The following is a 26,602-nucleotide window of genomic DNA, read 5'->3' as shown; positions in this document are numbered from 1 at the left end:
GTCCCGATTTTATTTTGACCCATCTCTGCTCTGAACAGTAGTGTCAAAAGCAAAATGTGACATAACGCATATTTACACCTGGAAAAAACATATTGGCAGACAACACATTCTAGAAGCACTAAATATGTTTCCAGTTGTTTTAGAATAGCCGTCAGCGATGGGTGGTTGCCGCAACATTTCTCACTCCACGTCTCCCACGCACTAATGCTTCATATGCGAGACGAGCATCAGAAGCATGACAATATCTAGTCGCTTATTTCTTAGCAAATTTGCCTTTTATATTGTAACTTGCGAAATTACATTACAGGCCTACACAATATGATTGTGGGTCGACAGCTAACTTATTTTAGCTTGCAGCATCATTTAATATATATCATTTTTGTGAAGACAGGAAGACAAATGTAACGAGCTGAAAGTAAAATTGGTTGGCGCGACGACACTTCAAACCACAGTAGCAGTCGGCGGTGACAAAAAACAATGCGTTTATGGAACGCAAACATAACAAGGAAGTGATCTCAGCATGGTTTTAATTTCCTGTTCTTAAATATTCGCACTGTATTTTTATCGCCAAAAACGTATACGGCAATTTATAGTTTTTACTTAAATCACGTAGTTACCCATTTGCTACTCGGCTTGCTGAACATAGCAAGCTCATTTTCTGTCATGTTTTGGGACTTTTATCGACACTTCTGGACGGCTCATATTTTAAGCGAGCTATACTAGCAAGGTAAGCTACCGACGTACCGTAACTAACGCTAACGTAGTTCGCTAGTTACAATACTGTAAACCAGCTAGCTTGGTGACAAAGGGTATGACAGTACATGCTAGCTAGCTAATTGCAATATGGGTAAATACATCGTTACATCCAATCTCAGCGTTAGGTTAGCTAAATTAGCGTTGGTTAACTACTAACGTTAGCGAAATGGCCATGTTGTAGCCAACAGCTAGCTGTCTGAATTTCAAGGTAGTTAAATTAGTAACTAAAATGTCAACTATCACATTAACACCGTATTTTAGTGATTTGTTATACGGTATTATTGTTTTGGTGGACAAACTAAAACACCACTAACATATTGCTAGTGACATCTCACTCTTTTCTCTGTGGGTCCTAGCTGTGTGTGTGTGTGTGTGTGTGTGCTGTGTCGTTACAAAGTCGGATAAACTCGAATCATATATATATTTATATATAAATAATATTGTCTCTTGGCGGCCGCACTGAGAGCCAGTTGGTCCCTTTTTGACCCATTTTACATGGTCAGATTGTGAGTAGGGGGTGTGTCCCAGCTGGCCTGGATGAGTAAAGGCAGATTTACTTATCTAAGCCTCTTAGACGCACAAGCATTAGGTAGGCAGTGTTCAGTACACAACCCTATCAGGCCTTCTTGCCCCATAAACCCATTTCCTATGCAGAGAGCAAGCAGTCAGATGTACCACATCAAAACGAGGTACAACTAGTTTTATATTAGATACTCGGTAGATATTGCGATTTCTAATCATCAATAACTTATGCAAAGAATGCCATTATGATAATGATACAGTGCATTCAGAAAGTATTCAGACCCCATGACTTATTCCACATTGTTATGTTAGCCTTATTCTAAAATTGATTCCCCTCAATCTACACACACAATGGCGATAGTGAACCGTCCTGAGCGCTCTGGAGCAGGTTTTCATCAGTACTCCGTTAATCTTTCCCTTGATCCTGACTAGTCTCCCAGTCAGTCACTGCTGCTGAGAAACATCCCAATAGCATGGTGCTGCCACCACACTTCACCGTAGGGATGGTGTCATATTTCCTCCAGACGTGACGCTTGGCATTCAGGCCAAGTAGTTCAATCCTGGTTTCATCAGACCAGAGAACCATGTTTCCCATGCTCAGAGGCCTTTAAGTGCCTTTTGGCAAACTCGAAGCTGGCTGTCGTGCCTTTTACTGAGGAGTGGCTTCCATCTGGCCACTCTACCGTAATTGGTGGAGTGTGGCAGAGGTTGTTGTCCTTCTGGAAGGTTCTCCCATCGCCACAGAGTAACTCTGTCAGAGTGACCATCGGGTTATTGGTCCCCTCCCTTCTTCCCTGATTGCTCAGTTTGGTTGGGCGGGCAGCTCTAGGAAGAGTCTTGGTGGTTCCATAATTCATCCATTTAAGAACGATGGAGGCATTGTGTTCTTGGGGACCTTCAATGCTGCAGACATTTTTTGGGTACCCTTCCCCAGATCTGTCTCGACACAATCCTGTCTCAGAGCTCTATGGACAATTCCTTCAACCTCATGTTTTTTTTCTATTTTTTTTCTTTGACATGCACTGTCAACTGTGGGACCTTATATAGACAGGTGTGTGTGCCTTTCCAAATCATGTCCAATCAATAGAATTTACTACAGGTGAACTCCAATCAAGTTGTAGAAACATGTTAAGGATGATCAATGGAAACAGGATGCACCTGAGCTCAATTTCAAGTCTCATAGCAAAGGGTCTGAATAGTTATGTAAATAAGGTATTTTTGTTCTTTTTTATTTTTAATACATTTGCAAACATTTCTAAAAACCTTTTTTCACTTTGTCGTTGGGGGGTATTGTTTGTAGATTGATGGAAAATGTTATATATTTAATCAATTTTAGAATAAGGCTGTAACGTAACAAAATGTGGGAAAAGGGAAGGGGTTCAAATGCACTGTATATTCTGAATTGGACAAAAATCCACTTTTTTTTGCAGGGGTGATGTTTTCTTTTATATTTTCTTTTCTTCTGGCTTTCAATTTTCAGTAGCTCTTACACAAAGTGCCATGACTATGAAAATGATATAGTCTGAATCGGGGAAGGATGGACAAAAATACACATCTTTTTGTATTTTATTAGAATTGTATTTGTATTTTTTCAGCTTTCAATCTTCAATAGCTCTTACACATCGTGCCATGACTATGAAAATTATATTTTCTGAATTGGGGGAGGATGGACAAAAATCCACAGGTTTTTTTATTTGATTCATTTTCTTTTAGAATTTGTTTGAAAGCCCCCAATCTTCAGTAACTCTTAGACAAAGCGTCCCATGACTATTAAAGTTCTCAATTGGGGAGGATGGACAAATATCCCCAGTTTTTTTGTTTATTTGTAGGATTTGGGTGCTTTCAATCTTCAATAGCTTTTACACAAAGCGTGCCATGACTACAGAATGAGCTCCAAAACATGCTTTATTTATTGATTTTGATTATATAACTGACATTTTTATAATACATTTGTTATGCCTACTAAATGGAATTCAAGCAATTGAACCGACGCCGGTCAATTAGTTGTTTAATAATCGAGGGATGAAAAAAAATCTTCTGTGTAATCACTCAGCTCTAACAGCAGCTCATCTCTGTAATGCACCACCCCTATTACACTCTCCTTTCATGCAAAATTTCAGCAGGTGTAGTTCACTCCACCCAAAAATGATCTATAACAATAAACCTTAAAGGGATGGTCTTGGCTACTTTCATGTTCACTTCTTAAGAAATTATCTTACCCAAGGTTGTCATCATAGGCCAGTTGTGACACCCGCCATTGTCAGCTTGGAGAGATGCGTGTGCAGGTTGTCATTGTCAGCTTGGAGAGATGCGTGTGCAGGTTGTTTTACGGACGTGATGTCACGCATTGATACTGACCCAAATTTATTTGATTTCGGGATGGATTATGTTTTGATATCCATTTAGAATGAATTACTTTAAAAAAAAAAAAGTTTTTTAAATATTATATGAACTATTGACGATTAAAAGCCAAAAAACAAGTGGATTTTTGTCCATCCTCCCCTGATTCAGAATATATAGTTTTCATAGTCATGGCATGCTTTGTATAAGAGCTATTGAAGATTGAATGCCAGAAAATACAAACATCTTTAAATTAAAGATTCTAAAATGGTATCTGGCCCAATCTCAGTATAATACTGTTTAGGGGAAGGAGCACATATGTAGGGCTTAATAGCTTTGATGTTTAGGTTGTTTTTGATTAATTTAGTTTAATTGTCTTGTTTAGCATTCATAATCAACCAACCAAAATCAGTTTTTAGCTTTACTAGCCTATTCACCTTTTTGTCATTTTAAAAACTAATGCTGTTCCTCAGTTTGAAAACAACCCAAGTCCTGTTTATAGCCCTATCCTTGTGGTATTTAAATATCTGAAGGGACAGGATAGGTGTGGGCTCCACCTAGCCATTTAATGGGCCTGGACTGGAGTAGAATCCACCTTATTTCCTCCATACGCCAGGCTCATACAGTAGAGCTCTCCTCTGAGCCCCTCTGTGTGTTCTCTCACTGCCGAGTTCACAGCCGAGTTAAACAGAACGAAGCTCCCTGCTCCTTTTGTTGTTGTCCATGAAGTGGTGCGTGATGGGGTTATTCAGAGTTGTATGAAAGGCTGCTTTACCGCTGCACCCCCTCTAGTTCCCCTTTAGAGAAGTCCAAACAACACTAATGTCCCCTGCAGCTTTACAATTCAGAAATATAATGTGTCTGTCTCTCTCAAAGCCTTATGAATGAATGTACAGCATTTCTAGAGAACAGGTGAAAAGGTGTTTAAAACATGTTTTCTTCATGACTGATGACATTCAAGATGATATGCCTGACCAAGGAGCTGGGCTGTGCAGAATCACTGATCATCAAATCACCTTGAATTCCAAACAGTAACTCTATATTAGGTGATCAAGATTAGAAAATGCTGCAACTGACATTAACATCTGATAGCTTTGGTGCCAGACTTTTTGTTGTTGTTGCTTTTGCGTTGTTGAGTGCAGAAAAGGGCAGATACTCTAGGCTTGTTGACTGAGGCTGTAGATTCTGAATGGGGGACTTTACAAGGCTATAAGTAGGAGCAGTTCACCAGTTTGATAAGGGTGATTCAAGTATTATGGACATAACAATTGCATGCAAAATCACAACTTTAGTGTCTCACAGAATGAACAAACAAAATATAGGCTAAATTATATGTGTGTCTATGGTAGCCCGTGGGGGGAGTGTGTACCCCAAAAAGCAGACTTTCCCCATCAATGGTGGCGTGATGAAGAAATAAAGAAAATAAATAGCGTTATGGATGTTTCATGACATAAACAAGCTTTTTGGGGAGATTGAACATAAGCAAAAGTCTAAGGTGTACAGTGCATTCGGAAAATATTCAGAACCCTTGACTTTTTAAACATTTTGTTACGTTACAGTCTTATTCTAAAATGTATTAAATTGTGTGTCCCCCTCATCAATCTACACACAATACCCCATAAGGACAAAGCAAACACTGGTTTTTGAAATGTTGTAAATGTTACATTTACATAAAAATTCAGACCCTTTATTAAGTACCTTGTGAAACACCTTTGGCAGCGATTACAACCTTGATTCTTCTTGGGTATGACGCAACAAGCCTTTTAAAACCAAAATTAAAATCAATTTTAGAATAAGGCTGTAACGTAACAAAATGTGGAAAAAGGGAAGGGGTCTAAATACTTTCCGAATGCACTGTAAATCTCGTATCAAAACATAGCTATCTATTTTGAAGGAAATGCTTGGCTAAACACAAAAACGTATATCTTTTGATATTGTAATTTCCATTTTTACTTTAGAGGGGTACAATGACCGTTATGGATGTTAGTCTGAATTAGACATTCAAATCTTAACGATTTCTTGATCAAAATCTGTCAACACATTTGTTAGCATTTGGAATGTTTTAAAAATGTCAGCAAAAGGCATAGTGTTTTAGGATTGCGTAATTACCTGAGTAGGGGCGGCAGGTGGTTAGAGCGTTGGACTAGTAACCGAAAGGTTGCTAGATTGAATCCCCGAGCTGACAAGGTAAAAATCTGTCGTTCTGCCCCTGAACAAGGCAGTTAACCCACTGTTCCTAGGCCGTCATTGTAAATAAGAATTTGTTCTTAACTGACTTGCCTAGTTAAATAAAGGTTACATAAAAACAGTGTATACAAGACCAGGTACCACACCCTAAAATGTATTTTTCTCTCTCGCTCTTCATAAATATCATCCCCTACCAGTTGAATGTCGACACAAAAATATCATCTTTTGGGGTAATTACAATTTTTCTGAAACATTGTAACAAAATATGCAAATGAGACCATATGCATGTGCCTATACTGCCAATCTACTTTTCTGGACACTGGATGAAGTCAGTATATTTTGGAGGGCTTTCATTTGAAACTATTCACATTATCTAAAAAAAACGGTACTGCCATGTATGAGAAATGCATTTCAGCATATATTCAAGATATTCTTAGCTTGAACCCAACTTTCAAGATATCAACAATTGCTTCAGTAAAAGTCTAAGGGATACATCTCAGAACAAGCACACAAAATCTGGTGTATGCACAAGTCTGTGAAGCTACGATTTGATAAATCAATATCCATCACATTCATAACTTATCAATGTTACGGATATCATCATGCTGAAAAAGGGTATTGACAATGAAAAGGACCCATTTGTTGACCATATAAAATCTTAATGAAAGTTAGCTTTACAGAGAAAGTTTAAATAATCCGATGTAAGGTGTATGGTTTACAATACAAAAACGTTATGGATTATACGTTGCCTGTCCCAGTCACTCCCCCTATATTTACAAGACTATAGAACATGCAAACAACTCAAGACACTCAATTTGCTCTATTGCTTCATTAACATCTCATCTTCCTCATTAACATTGGGGGACAGGTGTGAGTGGCAAAACAAGCTCTGGGAGCCCTTTCTAATTGCAATGAAATATGAATGACTAAAAGCCTTAGAGAGTTGGCCTCCTACACTGTAATATAAAAGAAATCATGCAATTCCTGCTTTAATTGGTCAAATAAAGCCTGAACTCCAACATATAGACATGAATGATAATTTGGAATGTGGTTTCATTTGGAAATGTAACTTTATTTTTACATGCTCAGGTTGACTTTACCATGGAATCACCAATAACTGCCTTTTGGTGACACTGCATGTCTGGTCTGTCATCTTCATCCCCTTTCTCTCTCTCTGTAGCGGGGAGCATGGACAGCTCTGTGACCCTGTGGCAGTTCCTTCTCCAGCTCCTATTGGACCCCACCAATGATCAGCTGATCTGCTGGACCAATGAGGAGGGCGAGTTCAAGCTGCTGCAGGCAGAGGAGGTGGCCAAGCTGTGGGGCACCCGGAAGAACAAACCCAGCATGAACTACGACAAGCTCAGCAGAGCCCTAAGATACTACTACGACAAGGTACGCACACATGCATGCATAGGCTTTGTACATTATTTTTCCTAATTCCATTTAGTTTTTTCACAAATTCTGTTTTCTCTTTTGTTTTTCAAGGTTTCTGATTTGTCTAAAATGTTTTCAGGTTTTTGCTCTCGAGATCAGTTTTTAGTAGAAAAATTTAAATTGGATGTTCTAAGTCCACAACAATGCTTTAACCACATCAGCAGACCACTTTTGAGGTCTGGGAAAAATCCAAGATTCAAGTGCACACCAGCAAGTGCACACAGTGTCCTCGGCTCACTTGGTAGAGCATGGTACTTGCAACACCAGGGTTGTTAGTTTGATTCCCAATGGGGGACCGGTATGAAAATGTATGAACTCACTACTGTAAGTCGCTCTGGGTAAGAGTGTCTGCTAAATGACAAAAATGTAAGAGCCTTGTTTGGTTAGCGCTGTTTTATGTAGTGCACATGTGATTGCATAGTTTGCTAAACAAATACCCTCTGGAATGATGAAAATAATCATGATATCATTCTGCCAGGTAGGCATAGGCTACTTTGTAGTTAACATTAAATTGCAAAGGTTTTTTGGAAATCCTTCCCATCTACCAGAATACACAAACGAGCACACAGACGGGATTCACACGTTGCCTCGTCAGAAGGTTGAAGGAAAATAAGAATCACTGATGCATTTTGTTCATGTCCTATGATAATCTTGGGCAAGTCAATACATTTTCAAATAAGTTCATTTTTTAATATTGTTGAATCCTGTTTTAATGTCTGGATTCCGTGATCTCGTCCGCGTTCTCCGCATCACAGATTTTAGAGGGCCCTACACACACACACACAGAGACACACAGCATGAATTACAACAAACTCAGCAGAATACTGTATATAGCCCATCAATAATTTAGCCCAAACAACTAACTCTTCCCCTAATGTATTTATTTTGCTCCTTTGCACCCCATTATTTCTCTCTACTTTGCACATTCTTCCACTGCAAACCTCCCATTCCAGTGTTTTACTTGCTATATTGCATTTACTTCACCATCATGGCCTTTTTTTTGCCTTTTACCTCCCTTATCTCACCTCATTTGCTCACATTGTATATAGACTTATTTTTCTACTGTATTATTGACTGCATGTTTGTTTGACTCCATGTGTAACTCTGTGTTGTTATGTGTCGAACTGCTATGCTTTATCTTGGCCAGCTCGCAATTGTAAATGAGAATTTGTTCTCAACTTGCCTACCTGGTTAAATAAAGTTTAAATAAAATGTTTAAAAAAAATGCTATGACAAGGTACATACACTCAAACTTACACTCCCACACAATGCATTAACTTTGACAAGGGGCCCCTTGATGAGACCTGTTGAAAATGAGTGCAGGGTTTGGTTTAATGCTGAGCTGGGTAGAGCTATGGGCAGGGAAGTTTCTGTTTTGCCATCCTGTGATGTCACCACACCACCCAGAGTACTGCTGGGTTCCCTCACAGTACTGCTGGGTTCCCTCACAGTACAGCTGGGTTCCCTCACAGTACAGCTGGGTTCCCTCACAGTACAGCTGGGTTTCCTCACAGTACAGCTGGGTTCCCTCATAGTACAGCTGGGTTCCCTCACAGTACAGCTGGGTTCCCTCACAGTACTGCTGGGTTCCCTCACAGTACTGCTGGGTTCCCTCACAGTACAGCTGGGTTCATGTGTCGCTGTTTGTCTCATCCACTCTGCCTGTGGCTTGGCCTAAAGACAGCCTGCCTCTGTCAGTGGGTGGGGTGGTGAGCTGTATTTAACTTGGTACAGACAGGAAGAATGGAACTGTCCCACACAGTGGTTACTCTGTGGGTTGTTTTTGGAAGAGAGAGCGAGAGAGGGGGAGGGGAGGAAAGAGAGAGTAGAGTGTGTCTTCTGTACATATTTTTCCACATAGCGTAACATTTCTCACTCTCCCCTACTCTCTCTTCTAGAACATCATTAAGAAGGTGAACGGGCAGAAGTTTGTGTACCGTTTCGTCTCCTACCCAGACATCCTGAAAGGGGATGCCTCTGCTCGGCCGGAAGGGGAGGGGGGTGCAGGATGTAGCATGCCCCTGTCCGAGAGGGGCGACAACAACTCCCGAGATGGTGAAGGTGGGGACAGGGGTGGAGGTATGACAGTGACACAGGGGTCCAGTACTAAGCCATCCAACCGTAATGACTACATCCACTCTGGCCTGTACACCTCCTTCACCCTCACCTCGCTGCAAAATGGACGCCAGCTCTTCAAGTCCATTAAGATGGAGAACCCTGCAGACAAGATGGCCGACAGGAAGTCCAACACCCAGGCTCAAGACCCGCCCTCTCAGCAGCCATTGCTGTCGCCGTCAGTTATCAAGTTCGGGACCACCCCTCCCAAGAGAAGCCCTCAGATTTCAATAGAAACACCTAATCCGCCATTGTGCCCTCCCATGGGCGATGTCGTGATGACACACTCTGTCCTCCTGCCTCAGGCTGTGTGTGCGTTTGAGCAAGCCAAGCCCATGGAATCCTCGAGTCTTCGAATTCTGAATAGTTTCAGCCTATCAGAGTTGCCCACTCGGAGCCCCTCCCCCAGCATGGTGCCTGACTCCACCCAGGAGCTAGTAATCGACAGCGACATCGAGTCCATCTCCTCCCAGCCCACAGAGACGCAGATACAGGGGGTAAGGAAAACACACACGCACACACAACCTACTGCGACATGGAGACCATCTCCGTCCAGTCCACAGAGTCGCAGATTACTAAACATGAAGATGGATTTAGCATTCATGTTTTTGCTTTCTGTGATTCAACTGCCCCCCCCCCCCCCCCCCCCAGGTGCAGAGTTTTTGCCAAGTGTCAGGTGGTGAGGTGTGTGTAGAGAACAGGGACAAGGGAGGGAATAGGGAGATGAGTTTATCTCCGTTGTGTGTGAGTGGCCATATCACAGGGGGCAAGGCCCGCAAGCCTCCTAAAGTCCTGGAGCTGTCCACTCCTACACTGGTGGTCACCACCTCTGACCTCCCACCTATGAACCTCTACAGCCCCTCCCTTCCCACCGCCTCTCTCACACCTGCATTGCTACAGGTGAGACGCACACACACACACACATTCATTTTTATGCAATCTTATACACTCCACACTCAGAATTATTTTTTGAGATGTGTTCTTGATTAGGAGAAGATACATTTACAATTAGGGACAAGGCTAAGTGAAATGTCAACACATTTCATTGCTAGTTTTCTCCCAGCAGATGGCAGCAATTTTGTAGTTTTATTGAACACCCATTCTACCAGTCTGAACAGAGTTACCATGACAATGAGATGTTGATGTTTGACCACATGACAATGTGTCCTGTTGTGATCTTAAGATTAGATCAGCAGGACCTGACAATGGTCTCATTATTCTCTCAGATTCTACCTCTATGGTTTAACGTCTATGTTAATGTGGTCATGAGACAGTGCTGTTTGAACCAGCCCCAGGCCAGCTTCTCCTCTGGGTTGACTTTTCCTTGGGCTGCTGCGAAACCCTCAAAGCCTCCATTATGGATACAGAAGAGCACATATTTTCTCTTCTGGTCTTTATCAAGTCTACATGACTACTTGCACTTAAAGCTGGAATTCTAGTTTTGAGAACAATTTTGTGCCATAATTTGAGATCTTCCCAAATGACTACTTATGTGTCCAAATCTATTGCTGATAAGCTCCTTGTTTTGTTTTGTGTGTGTGTGTGTGTATTTACAGACACCCACTCTGTTGCTGACCCCAAGTCCCCTTCTGTCTAACATCCACTTCTGGAGCACGCTCAGCCCGGTGGCTCCCCTCAGCCCTGCCACCCGGCGCCAGCAGGGCACACACACCCTGTTCCAGGTCAGAACACACCCCCACTCTCATCTATCCTCACTCATCCCTCTCTCAGGGATCCCTCCAATCTCCACTGCACTTCAGTCTCTCTTATCCCTCTTTCTATCCTTGTCCTCTCTGTCAGTTTGATATGCATACTAGTGTGCTTCGAGCATGGAACGGTAATCAGAGTACGAGTCCAAATCAAAGTATATGAAACGGAACATGGATGGTTGTTCGCAGATGCATACTTTGTTTGTACATATTTCTCAGTATTAATCGATTCAAGCTTCAATTGAAATATTCCCAGGATTGTTGGTATAATATGACGAGCCAAGTAAAAAAACACTCAATATTTCTTGAAAAAAAATGGCTGCTGGTTGAGCTGAAGTGAGAGAAAATTACCTCCGACTTTGAAATGAAAAGTTGCCCAATCACATCTCGTGTTGCCTTAGTACGTATTTATTTTAACGTATCATGTTAATTATGAAATGTTTAACTGCCTAGAATAGCCACTGTAGTGTGCGTAGACCGCAGGCTAACTGATAAAGAATTGGTAGCTAACGTTGGCCCATCTACATTATCTTTTCATTACATTAGTTTTAGGTTGTTTTTTTACTAGCTGGCTGGCTAGATTAATACTTTTCACATATACAGTGGGGCAAAAAAGTATTTAGTCAGCCACCAATTGTGTAAGTCCTCCCACTTAAAAAGATAAGTGAGGCCTGTCATTTTCATCATAGGTACACTTCAACAATGACAGACAAAATGAGAAAAAAAATCCAGAAAATCACATTGTTGGATTTTTAATTAATTAATTTGCAAATTATGGTGGAAAATAATTATTTGGTCAATAACAAAAGTTTCTCAATACTTTGTTAAATACCCTTTGTTGGCAATGACAGAGGTCAAACGTTTTCTGTAAGTCTTCACACACTGTTGCTGGTATTTTGGCCCATTCCTCCATGCAGATCTCCTCTAGAGCAGTGATGTTTTGGGGCTGTTGCTGGGCAACACGGACTTTAAACTCCCTCCAAAGATTTTCTATGGGGTTGAGATCTGGAGACTGGCTAGGCCACTCCAGGACCTTGAAATGCTTCTTACGAAGCCACTCCTTCGTTGCCCGGGCGGTGTGTTTGGGATCATTGTCATGCTGAAAGACCCAGCCACGTTTCATCTTCAGTGCCCTTGCTGATGGAAGGAGGTTTTCACTCAAAATCTCACGATACATGGCCCCATTCATTCTTTCCTTTACACAGATCAGTCGTCTTGGTCCCTTTGCAGAAAAACAGCACCAAAGCATGATGTTTCCACCCCCATGCTTCACAGTAGGTATGGTGTTCTTTGGATGCAACTCAGCATTCTTTGTCCTCCAAACACGACGAGTTGAGTTTACCAAAAAGTTATATTTTGGTTTAATCTGACCATATAACATTCTCCCAATCTTCTTCTGGATCATCCAAATGCTCTCTAGCAAACTTCAGACGGGCCTGGACATGTACTGGCTTAAGCAGGGGGACACGTCTGGCACTGCAGGATTTGAGTCCCTGGTGGCGTAGTGTGTTACTGATGGTAGGCTTTGGTACTTTGGTCCCAGCTCTCTGCAGGTCATTCACTAGGTCCCCCCGTGTGGTTCTGGGATTTTTGCTCACCGTTCTTGTGATCATTTTGACCCCACGGGGTGAGATCTTGCGTGTGGAGCCCCAGATCGAGGGAGATTATCAGTGGTCTTGTATGTCTTCCATTTCCTAATAATTGCTCCCACAGTTGATTTCTTCAAACCAAGCTGCTTACCTATTGCCGATTCAGTGTTCCCAGTCTGGTGCAGGTCTACAATTTTTTTTTCTGGTGTCCTTTGACAGCTCTTTGGTCTTGGCCATAGTGGAGTTTGGAGTGTGACTGTTTGAGGTTGTGGACAGGTGTCTTTTATACTGATAACAAGTTCAAACAGGTGCCATTAATACAGGTAACGAGTGGAGGACAGAGGAGCCTCTTAAAGAAGAAGTTACAGGTCTGTGAGAGCCAGAAATCTTGCTTGTTTGAGGTGACCAAATACTTATTTTCCACCATAATTTGCAAATAAATTCATAAAAAATCCTACAATATGATTTTCTGGATTTTTTCTAATTTTGTCTGTCATAGTTGAAGTGTACCTCTGATAAATTACAGGCCTCATCTTTTTAAGTGGGAGAACTTGCACAATTGGTGGCTGACTAAATATTTTTTTGCCCCACTGTAGGTGGCTGATAATTATGAAGTTACATGCTTGCATTTACTTTATGTAGTTGTTTGCCTGTATTGGTTAAAGGTAATGCAATAGCAGGGGAGTGCTTCTCAAAATGTACATTTTTATGCATTCTCCACACTCTAGCATCCTCTGAGAATGAACTCTGAGCATGAGTGTGGTGCACGGTAGTATGCATATTGAGAAACACCCTGTGATTCTACTCCTTACTGTGTCGTCTGTTTCTGTCCTCTATTCTATGGACCCAAATTCTGTTCTTTATGACACATTTGAAGCAGTTCTGTGTTCTCATGTGTTCTCTTATGTGTTCTCTTCCAGTTCCCCTCGGTGCTCACCCCTCATTTCCATATCCCCACACACAGCCTCGATGGGACCAACACCCCTGGACCCCTCACCCCAGACCCTCATAAGACATAAGAGACCTTCTCCTTGGAACCTGTGCAGCCACCAGACAATGAGGCCCTGCTTCAGCTCCCCCCACACCCCCCAAACAGACACAAGACACGGTGGTTCACAACTCCCCTAAAGAGGGCGTAGCCAGACTTTTTAGGAATTGCAATAGTAATGGGTGCTGCAAAGTTCATGGATTGGATGCTGAGCAGTCACAAATGTGCATCTCTACCTGGAACAGGCAATTGTGTCTCTGTTCTTGAGACCAATGGTATTACAGATTTTCTTTTTTTATGTGAACCTTGATATTATTTCCTTCTTCTATTCTGTTTGAGGCTGTGTTGTCAATTCCAATGCAGTTTTTTAGATGTTTTCATGGGTAATGTTCCTGCTATTTGTTGTATGTTTTAAACCAGGGGTCTCCAACAGGTCAATCACGAGATACCAGTAACTGGCAATTTTCACGTGTTTCACTGCAAACTGTCATAAACAAATCTCACAAGTATCGGACACCGCAAGCTCCCAGCTACTATCTAACCAACGCAACATTGACATTATCCCACCCCTGGTTAGCCACTATTGGCTTAAAAAGCCAAACCTAACACAATAGCACTACAGAACCATCGCTAGACCGGGACATTAGACGGCACGCGAGATGCACAATTAAATATGAAAAAAGGGGAATTTCAGTCAAATCTAAATGTTTGTTCTTTTTAAGCATTGACATTGATTCAGAACATCCAGTTTGGCTGTTTCTCTGTGAACAATTGTAATTTGAGTGAAAAACTAAAAAATCTAAAACCAGGAAAAATAAAATGGAGAGAACAGAATTTGGGAAAAGCTTAAACCAAATTTGGGGATTTATATTTTATTTTTGTAGGGCCCTCCTTAGTTTTTTATTAACCATTTTACCAGGTATATTGACAGAAAAGAGTGCACTACTTTCTCTTGTACACAAAGGATCCGGAGAGGTGAATAATGTATATATTTGAAAGCTAGAAAATAATTTGTAGCTTGTGACATGTTACATTTGTTAAAAGTTGGAGACCACCTCAGATGGGAAATGCTTCAACTGGCCTCACACTTGGTGTTGGCAAGCAGAAACTGTTGCCATAACAGATTAAGTCCTTACTGTAACGCCCTCACTTAGACCAGTAGGGAGGCCACATCAGAACAAAACCACCTCACACCCACCATTTATACCAGAGACAAATGGGCATATGTGACCTATGGGTTGGTAATGCTTGAATTTGTGTGAAAAAGCCCCTATACCTCTAGGTACATTTATGAGAAGCCATAACCATTACCTTTGTCCCAACCTTAAACCTGGCCTTAACCATATTCCTAACCTACAAAGGAAATCTAAACCAACCTGTGGCCTCAGGTAGTACAATGGACCATTATTATCACCTCCTTTGACAAATAGCCACGAACCTTGTGGAGATTGAGCAAATAATGATCCTCACCCTAAACTAACCCTAAGGCTATGCACTTCTGTTGATATAAAGCCATAAGAAAAACATTAAATGTGTGAAGCAAAATCACATCTTGATTCCGAATATAGAATTGATAAGTGAGGAGTACTTTCGCTGGCGCTAGTGTTGGATGGCATATTGTCACTAACCCACAGCATTGCTCCATAAGACTCAGCCATTCTAATGTGGTGCCTTAACCCCCAAGCCAAACATGAAGAGGAGGAACAACCATCCCTCCTCTCCACCCTATCCTACTCCCTCTGCCCTGGTCTCCAGTGCCTATACGCTCTCCCTGGGAGTAAACCTCAGCTTCTACAGAGCACTAACAGTATTTGGTTTATAACGTGAATTGATAAAGTAGACTACATAATGTAAGTATTATAGATTTCTACCGGTCCTTTACTTGTCTAAAGTCGGCTCTCCTATGGGTTTTCTCTCCCAGGTGTGGGTAAAATGACCCGTGTGTAAAAACGGCCCTTGCCATGACATGGCCAGTGAATAGCCTGGGTGGTGCCAGTCTGTTTCTGCATTGCAAACATGTCACCTTGTCAAGACTGTTTAGAAAATGGCAATGATGTGGCACGGTTGAAGGCAGAAGCAGGCTGTCAGAATACCCACACAGGGTGTTCACAAAGCCTGTCACAATAGCGTTTTTTACTTATTCTCATGACGTAATGTGACATAGCATTTACATTTTGGTATATATGATTCATGTTTTAGAACAGGTTTGCATAGGTATTGTGATTTGAATGACAGTCATCTTTAGTATGGAATATCGTCACCCACATTTGCAAGTCCTGTGAATGAGGAACATGAGCTTTTAATGTACCATAAATAATTTCTAGGGAGATTCTGCTAAACTTGATTTTGCACGAGCTAAAACATGTACACATGTATATGATTTATCAGTATACCTTCAAACCTGTCTTAATCCCTCTCTGTCTGTTATCTGCTTATGAGGTGTCAGATACTATTTTCTCTGTCATATGATTGTGATGTGAACTTCAGCTGACATGTATTTTCAATGAATTCCGTCTCCCCCTCCCCTATCACCCTAACAATCTGAATTGTAATCTGTGGTTTTGTTACACGACCAGATGCGAGACTCCATGCTGTTCTGTAGTCTGTTTTTAATGGTGATGTCTTTGGTTTTTACACCGTTTTCTATACTCATTGTTGGACTAATGGCATTGACTATTTGAGCATCAAAGCCTTAAGGAGTGGAACTTAAATCCATGTCTTTGTTAAGTATTTTGATATTGTTAATATTGTCTGTGTAGGTGTGTCTTAATGTTGGCATTTAGAACAATGGGGTGCCTGTAGTATGAGATTTTACAGCATCGCTTTTCTGTGTTTCAAATTCTACTTTTTCCACAGTGTTCTTTCAAAAAGCTATATTGATCTAATAATAGCTGTAAATGAATTGTGTACATTTCTATTTCCCAATCAACAGCAAAACTATGCACAAAGTACTTTAATGCAAATCTAAGGATTAAATCTTAAATGTTTATATTCTAAGGAAGTGTGTCTGAGGCATAACTTTAAATGAAGCGGAGTCCCTATGTTTAGTTTGGCCTTATAACAGATGTGTATTACCTCTAAACTAAAGAGTTAGATTTATTAACTTGATACAGTAGTCAAAAACAGTTCTATATACATAACTATAGTTCTGATAGACACCCTCTGAATATGTAGGCATATTAATGATTTTGATTCATGTTTCATTCATTAGACCCTGTTGCACAAAACATTACACCTAGTGCATATTTCAGATTTTTTTTTATTTTACATTAAACCCCCTAGAGTCGATTGATGCACCTGTTCGTCAATTAAGTTACATGACAAAAAAAAAAAATTCTGTCAAGCTAGAGAGTTTTTTGTTCCATTCCACACGTCTCAATCCACCGCATCCGCCAGTGTGACACATCCACGTCTGAGGTGAAACGTGGTCTTCTCACATAAACGTCTAGTGTCTGAAGGGTTTCACTGTGGAAAGGGAAGATGACTACACTGTGGAAAGGGAAGATTCTCACGAACACGATGGTGTTCTCTGTTTTGCTCTAGGACCCACACAAGTGTCACGGGACTCATCTGAAGGTTACCTGTATAAAAAAAAATGTATTACGGTAGTTTTGTGCCTACCCCAAAAAGGGGTTAAATAAATAAAAATATTTATTTCCTGAGTTAAAATATTTCCTGAGTTTTTAAAATATTTCCTAGATTTAAGACGGGACACTTCAAAGCCTTGTTTCTTATAATGTATTTTGTTCACTGTCCCTTTTACCATTTTATGAATGTTATTCAATGCGTTTCTATGGGCTTTAGTAGTAACGGCCAAAATCAATATTTTATCAGAATATTATTTATTTTTTTAAGTTTGATACCTTAAGGTGTCCTAAAATGTAAAATCTAATAGGAAAATGATCCATAGTATGACCATTTTAAAACAATTCCATGTCAGCTTAGCACCCCCCACCCCCAACACCTTTGACTCTAAAGAATTAAACCACTTTTCCTTGAATCACAATTCCATTATTAAACCGGTACTTTTGCAGTTTAAAATCGTTGTCTATTGGCTCACCCGTAACATATTTTTAAAAATCCCAATCAAAAGCTGTCAGTTTAAGCTAAAGATATTTTTTTTTTTGTATGGGCTGCGTCTCAATCCACCTCCTCTGCCTGTCGGGCTTCCGCATCTGCGGTGGAAAGTGTTTGTCAGACAAATTTATGTTGTGTCTGAACAGTTTGGCCTACATACTGTAGACAACTCTATGGAAAGGGGAGACTCACGAATACGATTGTGTTCTGCTCTAGGACCCCCACGAGTGTCATGAGAATCTAGAATCTGAAGGCAACCCATACAAACAAATGGAGGTATTGTGCCAACAAGGTAAGGGGTTAAATGTGTGTAAAATAATATACATTTCCTGACCTTTCTTATACACAAGCTTGGAACACCTGTATTTGGGAAGTTTCTCACATTCTTCTCTGCAGATCCTCTCATGCGTTGTCAGGTTGGATGGGGAGCGTTGCTGCACAGCTATTTTCAGGTCTCTCCAAAGCTGTTAGATAGGGTTCAAGTCTGGGCTCTGGCTGGGCCACTCAAGAACATTCAGTCACTCCTGCATTGTCTTGGCAGTGTGCTTAGGTTTGTTGTCCTGTTGTAAAGTTAACCGTCACCCCAATCTGAGGTCCGGAGCACTCTGGAGCAGGTTTTCATCAAGGATCTCTGTACTTTGCTCTGTTCCTCTTTGCCTCGATCCTGACTAATCTCCCAGTCCCTGCCTGTGAAAAACATCCCCACAGCATGATGCTGCCATCACCATAGTTCACAGTAGGGATGGTGCCAGGTTTCCTCCAGACATGACACTTGGCATTCAGGCCAAAGAGTTAAATCTTGGTTTCATCAGACCAGAGAATCTTGTTTCACACGGTCTGAGAATCTTTAGGTGACTTTTGGAGCTCTGTCAGAGTGACCATTGTGTTCTTAATCACCTCCCTGACCAAGGCCCTTCTCCCCCGATTGCTCAGTTTGGCCGGGCGGCCAGCTCTAGGAAGAGTCTTGGTAGTTCCAAACTTCTTCCATTTAAGAATGATGGAGGCCACTGTGTTCTTGGGGACCTTCAATGCTGCAGACATTTTTTTGGTACCCTTCCCCAGATCTGTGCCTCGACACAATCATGTCTTGGAGCTCTACAGACCATTCCTTCAACCTCATGGCTTGGTTTTTGCTCTGACATGCATTGTCAACTGTAGGACCTTATATAGACAGGTATGTGCCTTTCCAAATCATGTCCAATCAATTGAATTTACCACAGGTGGACTCCAATCAAGTTGTAGAAACATCTCAAGGATGATCAATGAAAACAGGATGCACCTGAGCTCAATTTCAAGTCTCATAGCAAAGGGTCTGATACTAAATACTTACGTAAATAAGGTATTTCTGTTCTTTATTGTTTATACATTTGCAAACATTTAGAAAAACTATTTTCACTGTCATTTTGGGGTATTGTGTGTAAATTGCAGAGTTTTTTTATTTTATCCATTTTAAAATAAGGCTGTATTGTAACAAAATGAGGAAAAGGTCATTGGTTCTGAATACTTTCCAAATGCACTTTATATGGATATCAAAACGTCATGCCAGAGTAAGCCTACATGAAACAGTGTTTCGAAATGGGGAAAAAATTGTTTGAAAAACCATTTTCCTGTTTGACCGCTAGGTTTTATGGCTATTATGACACCTCTACTGTGGGGCTATATTATGTGACTTGTTAAGCAAATCTTTACTCCTGAACTTATTGCCATAACAAGGGGGTTGAATACTTATTTCAGCTTTTCAGTTTTAATTCATTTGTAAATAGTTCGAAAAACAGTGTGTGTAGGCCAGTGACAACAAATCTCAATTTAACATTCAGGCTAACACAACAAAATGTGGGAGAAGGGTGACGTGTCTAAGCTGGGTTATCACTAGACCAAGGGCTCTGCATGACTTGCATTAATTATTATTAAGGGTATGTTTTGGAACTAGCTGGCCGACTGGCCGGACCTATTTTGCCGGCCGGACCTGCCTGGCTGGTGAATAGTAGGTCAGGCCAGCAAGATAGGTCCAGCCAGTTGGCCAGCTAGGTCTGCCAGATAAGTCCAGCCAGGTAGGTCTAGCTGGCCAGCCAGCAAGCTAGGTAGGTTGGTCGGGCCAAGTAGGTCCGACCAGCCAAGTTGGTAGGGCTAGCAGGTCGGCCAGGTAGGTCTGGCTAGCCAGATAGTAAGGTCATGCTGGCCGGGCAGCCAGGTAGGTAGGTTCCAAGTGGGTGGGCATGGCTGCACCTGCCCAGCCACTTGAAATCCATAGAATAGGTCCTAATGAATTAATTTCAACTGACTCATTTCCTTCTGTGAACTGTAACTCAGTAAAATCTTTGCAATTGTTACATGTTGCATTTATATTTTTGTTCACTATATAAGAATATACACTATAACAATTATCCGGCCATGTAAAATCCTAATTCAGCCTACACAGATATTGCACATTTCATTAAAAAACAGACATGCTTGAGAGTAGCACAATCACCAGATGGTGTTGCAAAGTATTGGAAAAGTAGTATGGGTTGCACCTCCATCACTCGGTCACGTCATTGCCATTGTTATCATCACAGGCACATTGATGTCCAAAAGTAGAAAGGGAGCTGATAACTGTTTCGCCCAGTGATGTAGTCGAGTCACTAAACCCCGAGTCCGAAATCGAGTTCCAAGTCCCCTGTGTCCGAGTCCAAGTAAGAGTCAACAATTATCGAGTCACATGTCCCTATGGCTGAAGTCCCCGTGCTCAAGTCCTGGTCCAAGTACTGAATTCTGAGTCGTTGGGTCCACATTAACTCACCGTTTTCTCAGAGGAAAAGAGGGAGACTTGGCTAGTTCATTGGTTACAGAACCTCGCTATGACAAGCGGTGGGGAAACTACACAAGCGACAAGCGATAGACTACACATTTTTAAACGTTTCTACACTCAAGGGACAGAGACATAGCTAGACTGTTGTTTTACTCTTAAACTTAATGCTATTGTTTTTCATTTCGTAAAACAGCTTGTGTTTCATAACCAGGCTGCTGGTGACTGTTTAGCTACAGGTGAAGCAAGAGAGTCGCCTAAGTAATGTGTATAATAGGAGGCAGAGCCTGTCTGCTCACGCTCATCGCTTGCTCCCCAGCAGCTCACAAGCTGATATAGGCTAGGCTGTGTGTGCCGGGTGTGGCGCGTCCTTCCCACTGCTGAACGGAACTGTGTTGCGCATCTGTGCTGCAAATAATAATTGTGCTTATCACTGGAAAGCTCTCAATCTCTCCAAAAACTATTGTCCTTTCCACTCAGTAGTCAGATTTTAGTCACAGATAATTTAGTCTCCTCCTGTTTAAGTCAAATTAAAGGTTTTTCTGGGTTTATTTAGTCAGTTATAACCTCCTCAATTGCAGCTGAAAAATAGGTGTTTGACATATTTTTGTCACTATTATGTTTACAAAATGAACACTGCCCATAGATCTGGGAATAGTCATATGACACACCATCATCCTGGGCATGGGGCTGCCACACAACACTGACAAGGGAAAAAAACATTGTTACAATCAAAGGTACATAATCCATAAATGTTAAGTATAATAAGTATTTTTGTTCAGAGATTCTCTTATACCTCCTAAAATCACATTCCTATCTACTATAAACTGTGCATAAGTAAGTAGCCACAACCCAATAAGGTCAGATACCCTGTCAGACTGACAGAACGGCTCCCTTCGGCCAGAGGGCATAAAAGGATTGTCAACAGAAATAAACATTAGACCAGGAAACGTGAGGCAGGAGCTACACATTTCAAATGGGTAGAACTTTGAACCTCAACACAAGGTGAAGAAATACCTCACCTCTGAGACCAGAACATTGCCAGATTGCAGCTGTATGTGTAAAGTGGTCTGAATCCTGAACCCTGAACAATCAACACGAGGCGTAGGCGAGGATCTCAACTCCCAGACAATCACTGGTACGGCTGATTAGCTGTCCTAAGTCAGATTTCGAGGAAAGCGAATCGAAGAAGACCATTCTACAACGCTTCAAACCCTCCCATCCTATTACGAGTCTCAAACGGCAAAGAAATACATTCATAATTTCTTATTCCAAATGGGCACCGGTTTATGTGCAAAGTATTTGATTAAATGTGAGAATCGTTCTAAAATGTATCCACGATAAGTGTCCCTTTTTTATCTCTCCCTCTCTTTCCCCCCCTCTGTAACAAGCCGTCATATTGTCAGTCCGCTAGGGATCTTCTCATGTATTAAGTGTGTATTTTATCCTGTTTTCTTATTTTAGTTAACTAGTAAATAAATAATTAAACCAATTGATGTAGTACTGAATCATGAGTAAGGCTGGGGTTTTTGCAGATGTATGAGGTTACGACTGTTCAGAATGATATAATAAAAGGTTCTGATTAATATGTTGACTGTTTTATGGATGTTATAGGTAAAGACCTTATAGAGTTTAATTCGGGAGTTGGTAACTCTTTAAATAACCTCTTCCATGGTGCCCCAAACTTCTAATGAGTTAAATTGTTACATCATTAATTAAAAAATTGGGTAACAATTAAACATAGTTAGTGGATTAAATGAATAAACAGTCATCAGATTAATGAAAGTAAAGTTACAACAAGGTAATTGAGCCCCCTGGCTGGCCCTCTCTCCACTTCTAGACACATCTGGTCTCCCATCCAGGAAGTGACTGTGCCCAGGCCTGCTTAGCTCTCCATCTCTGGCCTTAACCCAGGGCTAGAAGTAGGGTAGCTGAGGGTTTGTTTCTCCAGCTCTACTAGCGTGGGCAGTATTGTAGCAGGAATGTCCCCTTGACCCAATCCCCACTGATAAATGCTACAGTCGTATTTACCCTGTTTGTCAGAGTTTCCGACCCCCGAGGCACCTAGTGTCCAGCAAGCCCCGCCTTATCTCCACCTCTGCCCTGGCAACTTTCCACTCTCTCGCTCTGTGAGCTGGTTTGAGAACTAACGTTCCATTAGACTGGGTCCCTAATAAACACAGAAAGTTGCAGTTAACACCAGAATATGTACATCTCTTTTTTTCCTCTCTCCCTCCCCAACACCAGAATATGTTCTCTTTTTCTCTTGCTCTCTACCTCTCAATCGCTCTCTCTACCTCTCAATCGCTCTCTCTTCCCATCGCTCACTCTCTCTCCCTTCCTGTTTCTCTCTACTCCCCTTCTCCCTCTGTTTTTATGTTTTCTCTTCAGTGCTCAGCTCTGATACAGGTGATACAGGTGTATGTGTAATTGTTCCCATACCACTTCATTGGTATGGGAACAATATTGGCAGTTCTTAGAGGGCAGTCATTTGTTATGTTCTGGGGTGGTGACAGAAGCAAAATACTCAACTTCCCAATTCATGAGCATCACTGAGACAAATTCACACAAGGCATTGTTGGCATCTTGGCAACCCCTCCCATATCCTGAACACTAATTACACCCTAATGCCATCCAGTCAGCGCTTTGCCTAATGCAAGAACCAATGGAGCACTGGGAATCTCAGATTGCGCTGGTAATTCTCATATAGGAACGTCATTGGGAGGAAAGAGTTTAAACAACTTAAGGATCAGACCCCCCCCACACACACAATTTTAGCCAAAAATGACATACCCAAATTGAACTACCTGTAGCTCAAGACCCAAAGCAAGGATATGCATATTCTTGATACCATTTGAAAGGAAACACTTTGACATTTGTGAAAATGTGAAATTAATGTCGGAGAATAACACATTAGATCTGGTAAAAGATAATACAAAGAAATAAAAGTGTTTTCAATTTTTTATGTTCCATCTTTAAAATGCAAGAAAAAGGCCATTATGACTTAGGACTCTATGTGTAATTTAAATTTTGGCCACTCGGTGGCAGCAGTGTATGTACAACGTTTTAGACTGATCCAATTATCCATTGCATTACTGTTCAAAATGTTGTATCAAGTCTGCCCAAATGTGCCTAATTGGTTTATTGATACAGTTTCAAGTTCATAATTGTGCACTCTCCTCAAACAATAGCATGGTATTCTTTCACTGTAAATAGCTACTGTAAATTGGACAGTGCAGTTAGCTTAAATTCTTGTTAATCTTTCTGCCCATATCAGATAGGTCTATGTCCTGAGAAATGTAATTTTTTACTTAAAACGTCATGCTAATCACATTAGCGCACATTCGCTCAACCGTCCCGTGTGGGGGGAACAACATTTGTCACAAACCTTTCAGAAAATTATGAAATTGGCAATTTTAGGCACTTTTTTAGACCTCTCAACTTTTGGCCATGACTGTACTGTTCACAGATCATAGGGTCTTACAGGAGGTAAGACCCTATGATCTGTGAACAGTACAGTCATGGCCAAAAGTTGAGAATGACACAAATATTAATTTTAACAAAGTCTGATGCCTCAGTTTGTATGATGGCAATTTGTATATACTCCAGAATGTTATGAAGAGTGATCAGATTAATTGCAATTATTTGCAAAGTCCCTCTTTGCCATGCAAATGAACTGAATCCCCCAAAAACATTTCCACTGCATTTCAGCCCTGCCACAAAAGGACCAGCTGACATCATGTCAGTGATTCTCTCGTTAACACAGGTGTGAGTGTTGATGAGGACAAGGCTGGAGATCACTCTGTCATGATGATTGAGTTCGAATAACAGACTGGAAGCTTCAAAAGGAGGGTGGTGCTTGGAGTCATTGTTCTTCCTCTGTCAACCATGATTACCTGCAAGGAAACACATGCCGTCATCATTGCTTTGCACAAAAAGGGCTTCACAGGCAAAGGATATTGCTAACAGTAAGATTGCACCTAAATCAACCATTTATCGGATAATCAAGAACTTCAAGGAGAGCGGTTCAATTGTTGTGAAGAAGGCTTCAGGGCGCCCAAGAAAGTCCAGCAAGCGCCAGGACCGTCTCCTAAAGTTGATTCAGCTGCGGGATCGTGGCACCACCAGTACAGAGCTTGCTCAGGAATGACAGCAGGCAGGTGTGAGTGCATCTGCATGCACAGTGAGGCAAAGACTTGGAGGATGGCCTGGTGTCAAGAAGGGCAGCAAAGAAGCCACTTTCACGTAAATTGTCTTTCCATCGCATTTTCAACTCTACCGATAGTGATCACAAATAAATAGCTAAATTTGCCTTCTCTGGTCTTGGAAAGTGTGCTCTAGCCAACAGCTTGCTGATACAGTGTGGGTAGGCTGAGCGGGTAAGCTAGTCTACAAGATGGTTATTGTGGATAAGAGCCAAAATATTTGCATTTGTCAAACAGCAGTCAGGCATCAACAATCATGTCGCCAGAATAAGACCCTTGATATTTATTGGAAAGGAGCATCAAGATCACCATCCTGTTTAGTTCATCATAACTTGTTTCAGCTGTAGCCTAATGAACTGCATGGTTTCCCGAGTCATAGAGGGAGGACCACACACCATATTATGACTCCAAGTCTACTTCGATATGATGGATATTAAATCAATATTTGCACATAAAGGAGTTTTCATTGTCATTTCTCGTATAATACAGACACAAGAAGATCCCAGGACCTTGTCCAGTGTATTTTGTCGACATCTGGAAAATTGACAGAAAAAGTTGATGTTTCCATCAGGCCTGTCATGACATTTGTTTTTATCAGACATGTGGTTGTTTGCGCAACGTTGTCCCTGAGCATTTCGTATTATTCGGTACTTATGTCTGAGACACTCCATTTTGTATGCTACGTATTAATTTGTGGCTGTCCATCACATATTTCATATGATATGTTATGAATTACAATTAGTGTTATACGTTACGAATATGTGAAACATACAATATGTTACGAATTTGCTAAATGTATGATATATTACGAATTCTAGCTAGGTGGCTAACGTTAGCTAGTCTTGGGGTTAGGAGTTGGGTTAAGGTTAGGGAAAAGGTTAGCTAAAAGGGTTGAGGTGAGCGTTAGGTGAAGGGTTAGCTAAAGGGTTAAGGTTTGGGTTAGGAAATGGGTCAGCTAACATGGTAAGTAGTTGTAAAGTAGCAAGTAGTTGTAAAGTTGCTAATGAGCAAAAAATGGTCCGTGGTGAGATTAGAACTCGCTAAAATGTTTCAAAGTAGACTATCATGTGGATGTTATGACTGCCAATCCCTCTGCTGCACACCAAAATTAGTGGAGGGGCTGCTGTTAATTGCTGTTGCCGAAAAACAAATCCCAGGTTATAGTTTAAAAATCACTTGAAACTAATTTTACCCCAACCCTGGCTGGTACACATTGGCCACACCAGTAGCCAGACATCTGACACTCACATCTTCTTGAAGATTCCTCCCAGGGCGCTCCCCAGCATGAGGGAGAGCTGTTGGGCGAAGAAGAAGATCTCCTGCAGAGTGGACTGGGTCTGACACCTCAGGTCCAGGATGGTCGGCCCCAGGAACGCAATTACACAGCCCGAAACTAAAGAACACGCTCCAGTAGGTCAGGGTGTGCTGCCAGTGGTGCTTGAACAAAGCCCAGACCAGATCATCTGCTAACATCTCGTTGTTCCGCGCCTGCATCTTCCACGCTAGATTTGACTGTTTAGCAATAATCTATGTTATGTGAAGTGCTATTGTCGTTATTTTCCGTGTAAAGCATTTTTATGGAATAGTTTTAAGCGTGCTGGGTTTGTCCATTGACTAGTGGTCTGTGTTGCGACTCCTGTTGGTCTTCCTCAATCGCATTATGACCACGAGATTCATGATCTTAATAAATAGGTTATGGTCAATATCTTAAAGTAGATCATGAGTGACGAAATATGGATGATTAAATGTCCAAATTAGTATGAAAGGCCAGATTTGGAATTGTGACACCAATTGAACACTACATTTTCTTGCTTTCTATTTATTTTCCGTCATGATTGAAGACGCTCAGTCATAGACCGTATTGTGTATAAGTACTGAATCAGAGACGGTCA

The 26,602-nt window shown here is 41.3% G+C and overlaps 1 protein-coding gene across 2 annotated transcripts; it reads left to right on the top strand.

The window, feature by feature from the left end:
• Positions 1-216: 216 nt before the first annotated feature.
• LOC110528050 (ETS domain-containing protein Elk-4) lies at positions 217-16,640 on the top strand. 2 transcript variants are annotated; one of them, XM_021609834.2, is made up of 6 exons: positions 222-727; positions 6,986-7,200; positions 9,141-9,854; positions 10,009-10,257; positions 10,914-11,039; positions 13,576-16,640. In XM_021609834.2, exons 2-6 carry the CDS (start codon positions 6,994-6,996, stop codon positions 13,672-13,674), a joined length of 1,395 nt encoding a protein of 464 aa, XP_021465509.1. In that variant the 5' UTR covers positions 222-727; positions 6,986-6,993; the 3' UTR covers positions 13,675-16,640. The 2 variants fall into 2 exon arrangements, with proteins under 2 accessions (XP_021465510.1, XP_021465509.1); XM_021609835.2 differs by lacking the exon at positions 10,009-10,257 and having other exon boundaries at positions 217-727.
• Positions 16,641-26,602: the final 9,962 nt, after the last annotated feature.

Source organism: Oncorhynchus mykiss, chromosome 7 (genome assembly GCF_013265735.2).
Source record: "Oncorhynchus mykiss isolate Arlee chromosome 7, USDA_OmykA_1.1, whole genome shotgun sequence".
Lineage (NCBI taxonomy): Eukaryota > Metazoa > Chordata > Actinopteri > Salmoniformes > Salmonidae > Oncorhynchus > Oncorhynchus mykiss.
This window is presented reverse-complemented; position numbering and strand designations above follow the sequence as displayed.

Bases quoted from the DNA above. Each gene is read 5' to 3' on its own strand.
- LOC110528050 (XM_021609834.2), top strand. From the start codon at position 6,994: ATGGACAGCTCTGTGACCCTGTGGCAGTTCCTTCTCCAGCTCCTATTG. The intron at 7,201-9,140 runs GTACGCACACAT...TCTCTCTTCTAG, and splicing joins TAAGATACTACTACGACAAG to AACATCATTAAGAAGGTGAA. The intron at 10,258-10,913 runs GTGAGACGCACA...GTGTATTTACAG, and splicing joins TCACACCTGCATTGCTACAG to ACACCCACTCTGTTGCTGAC.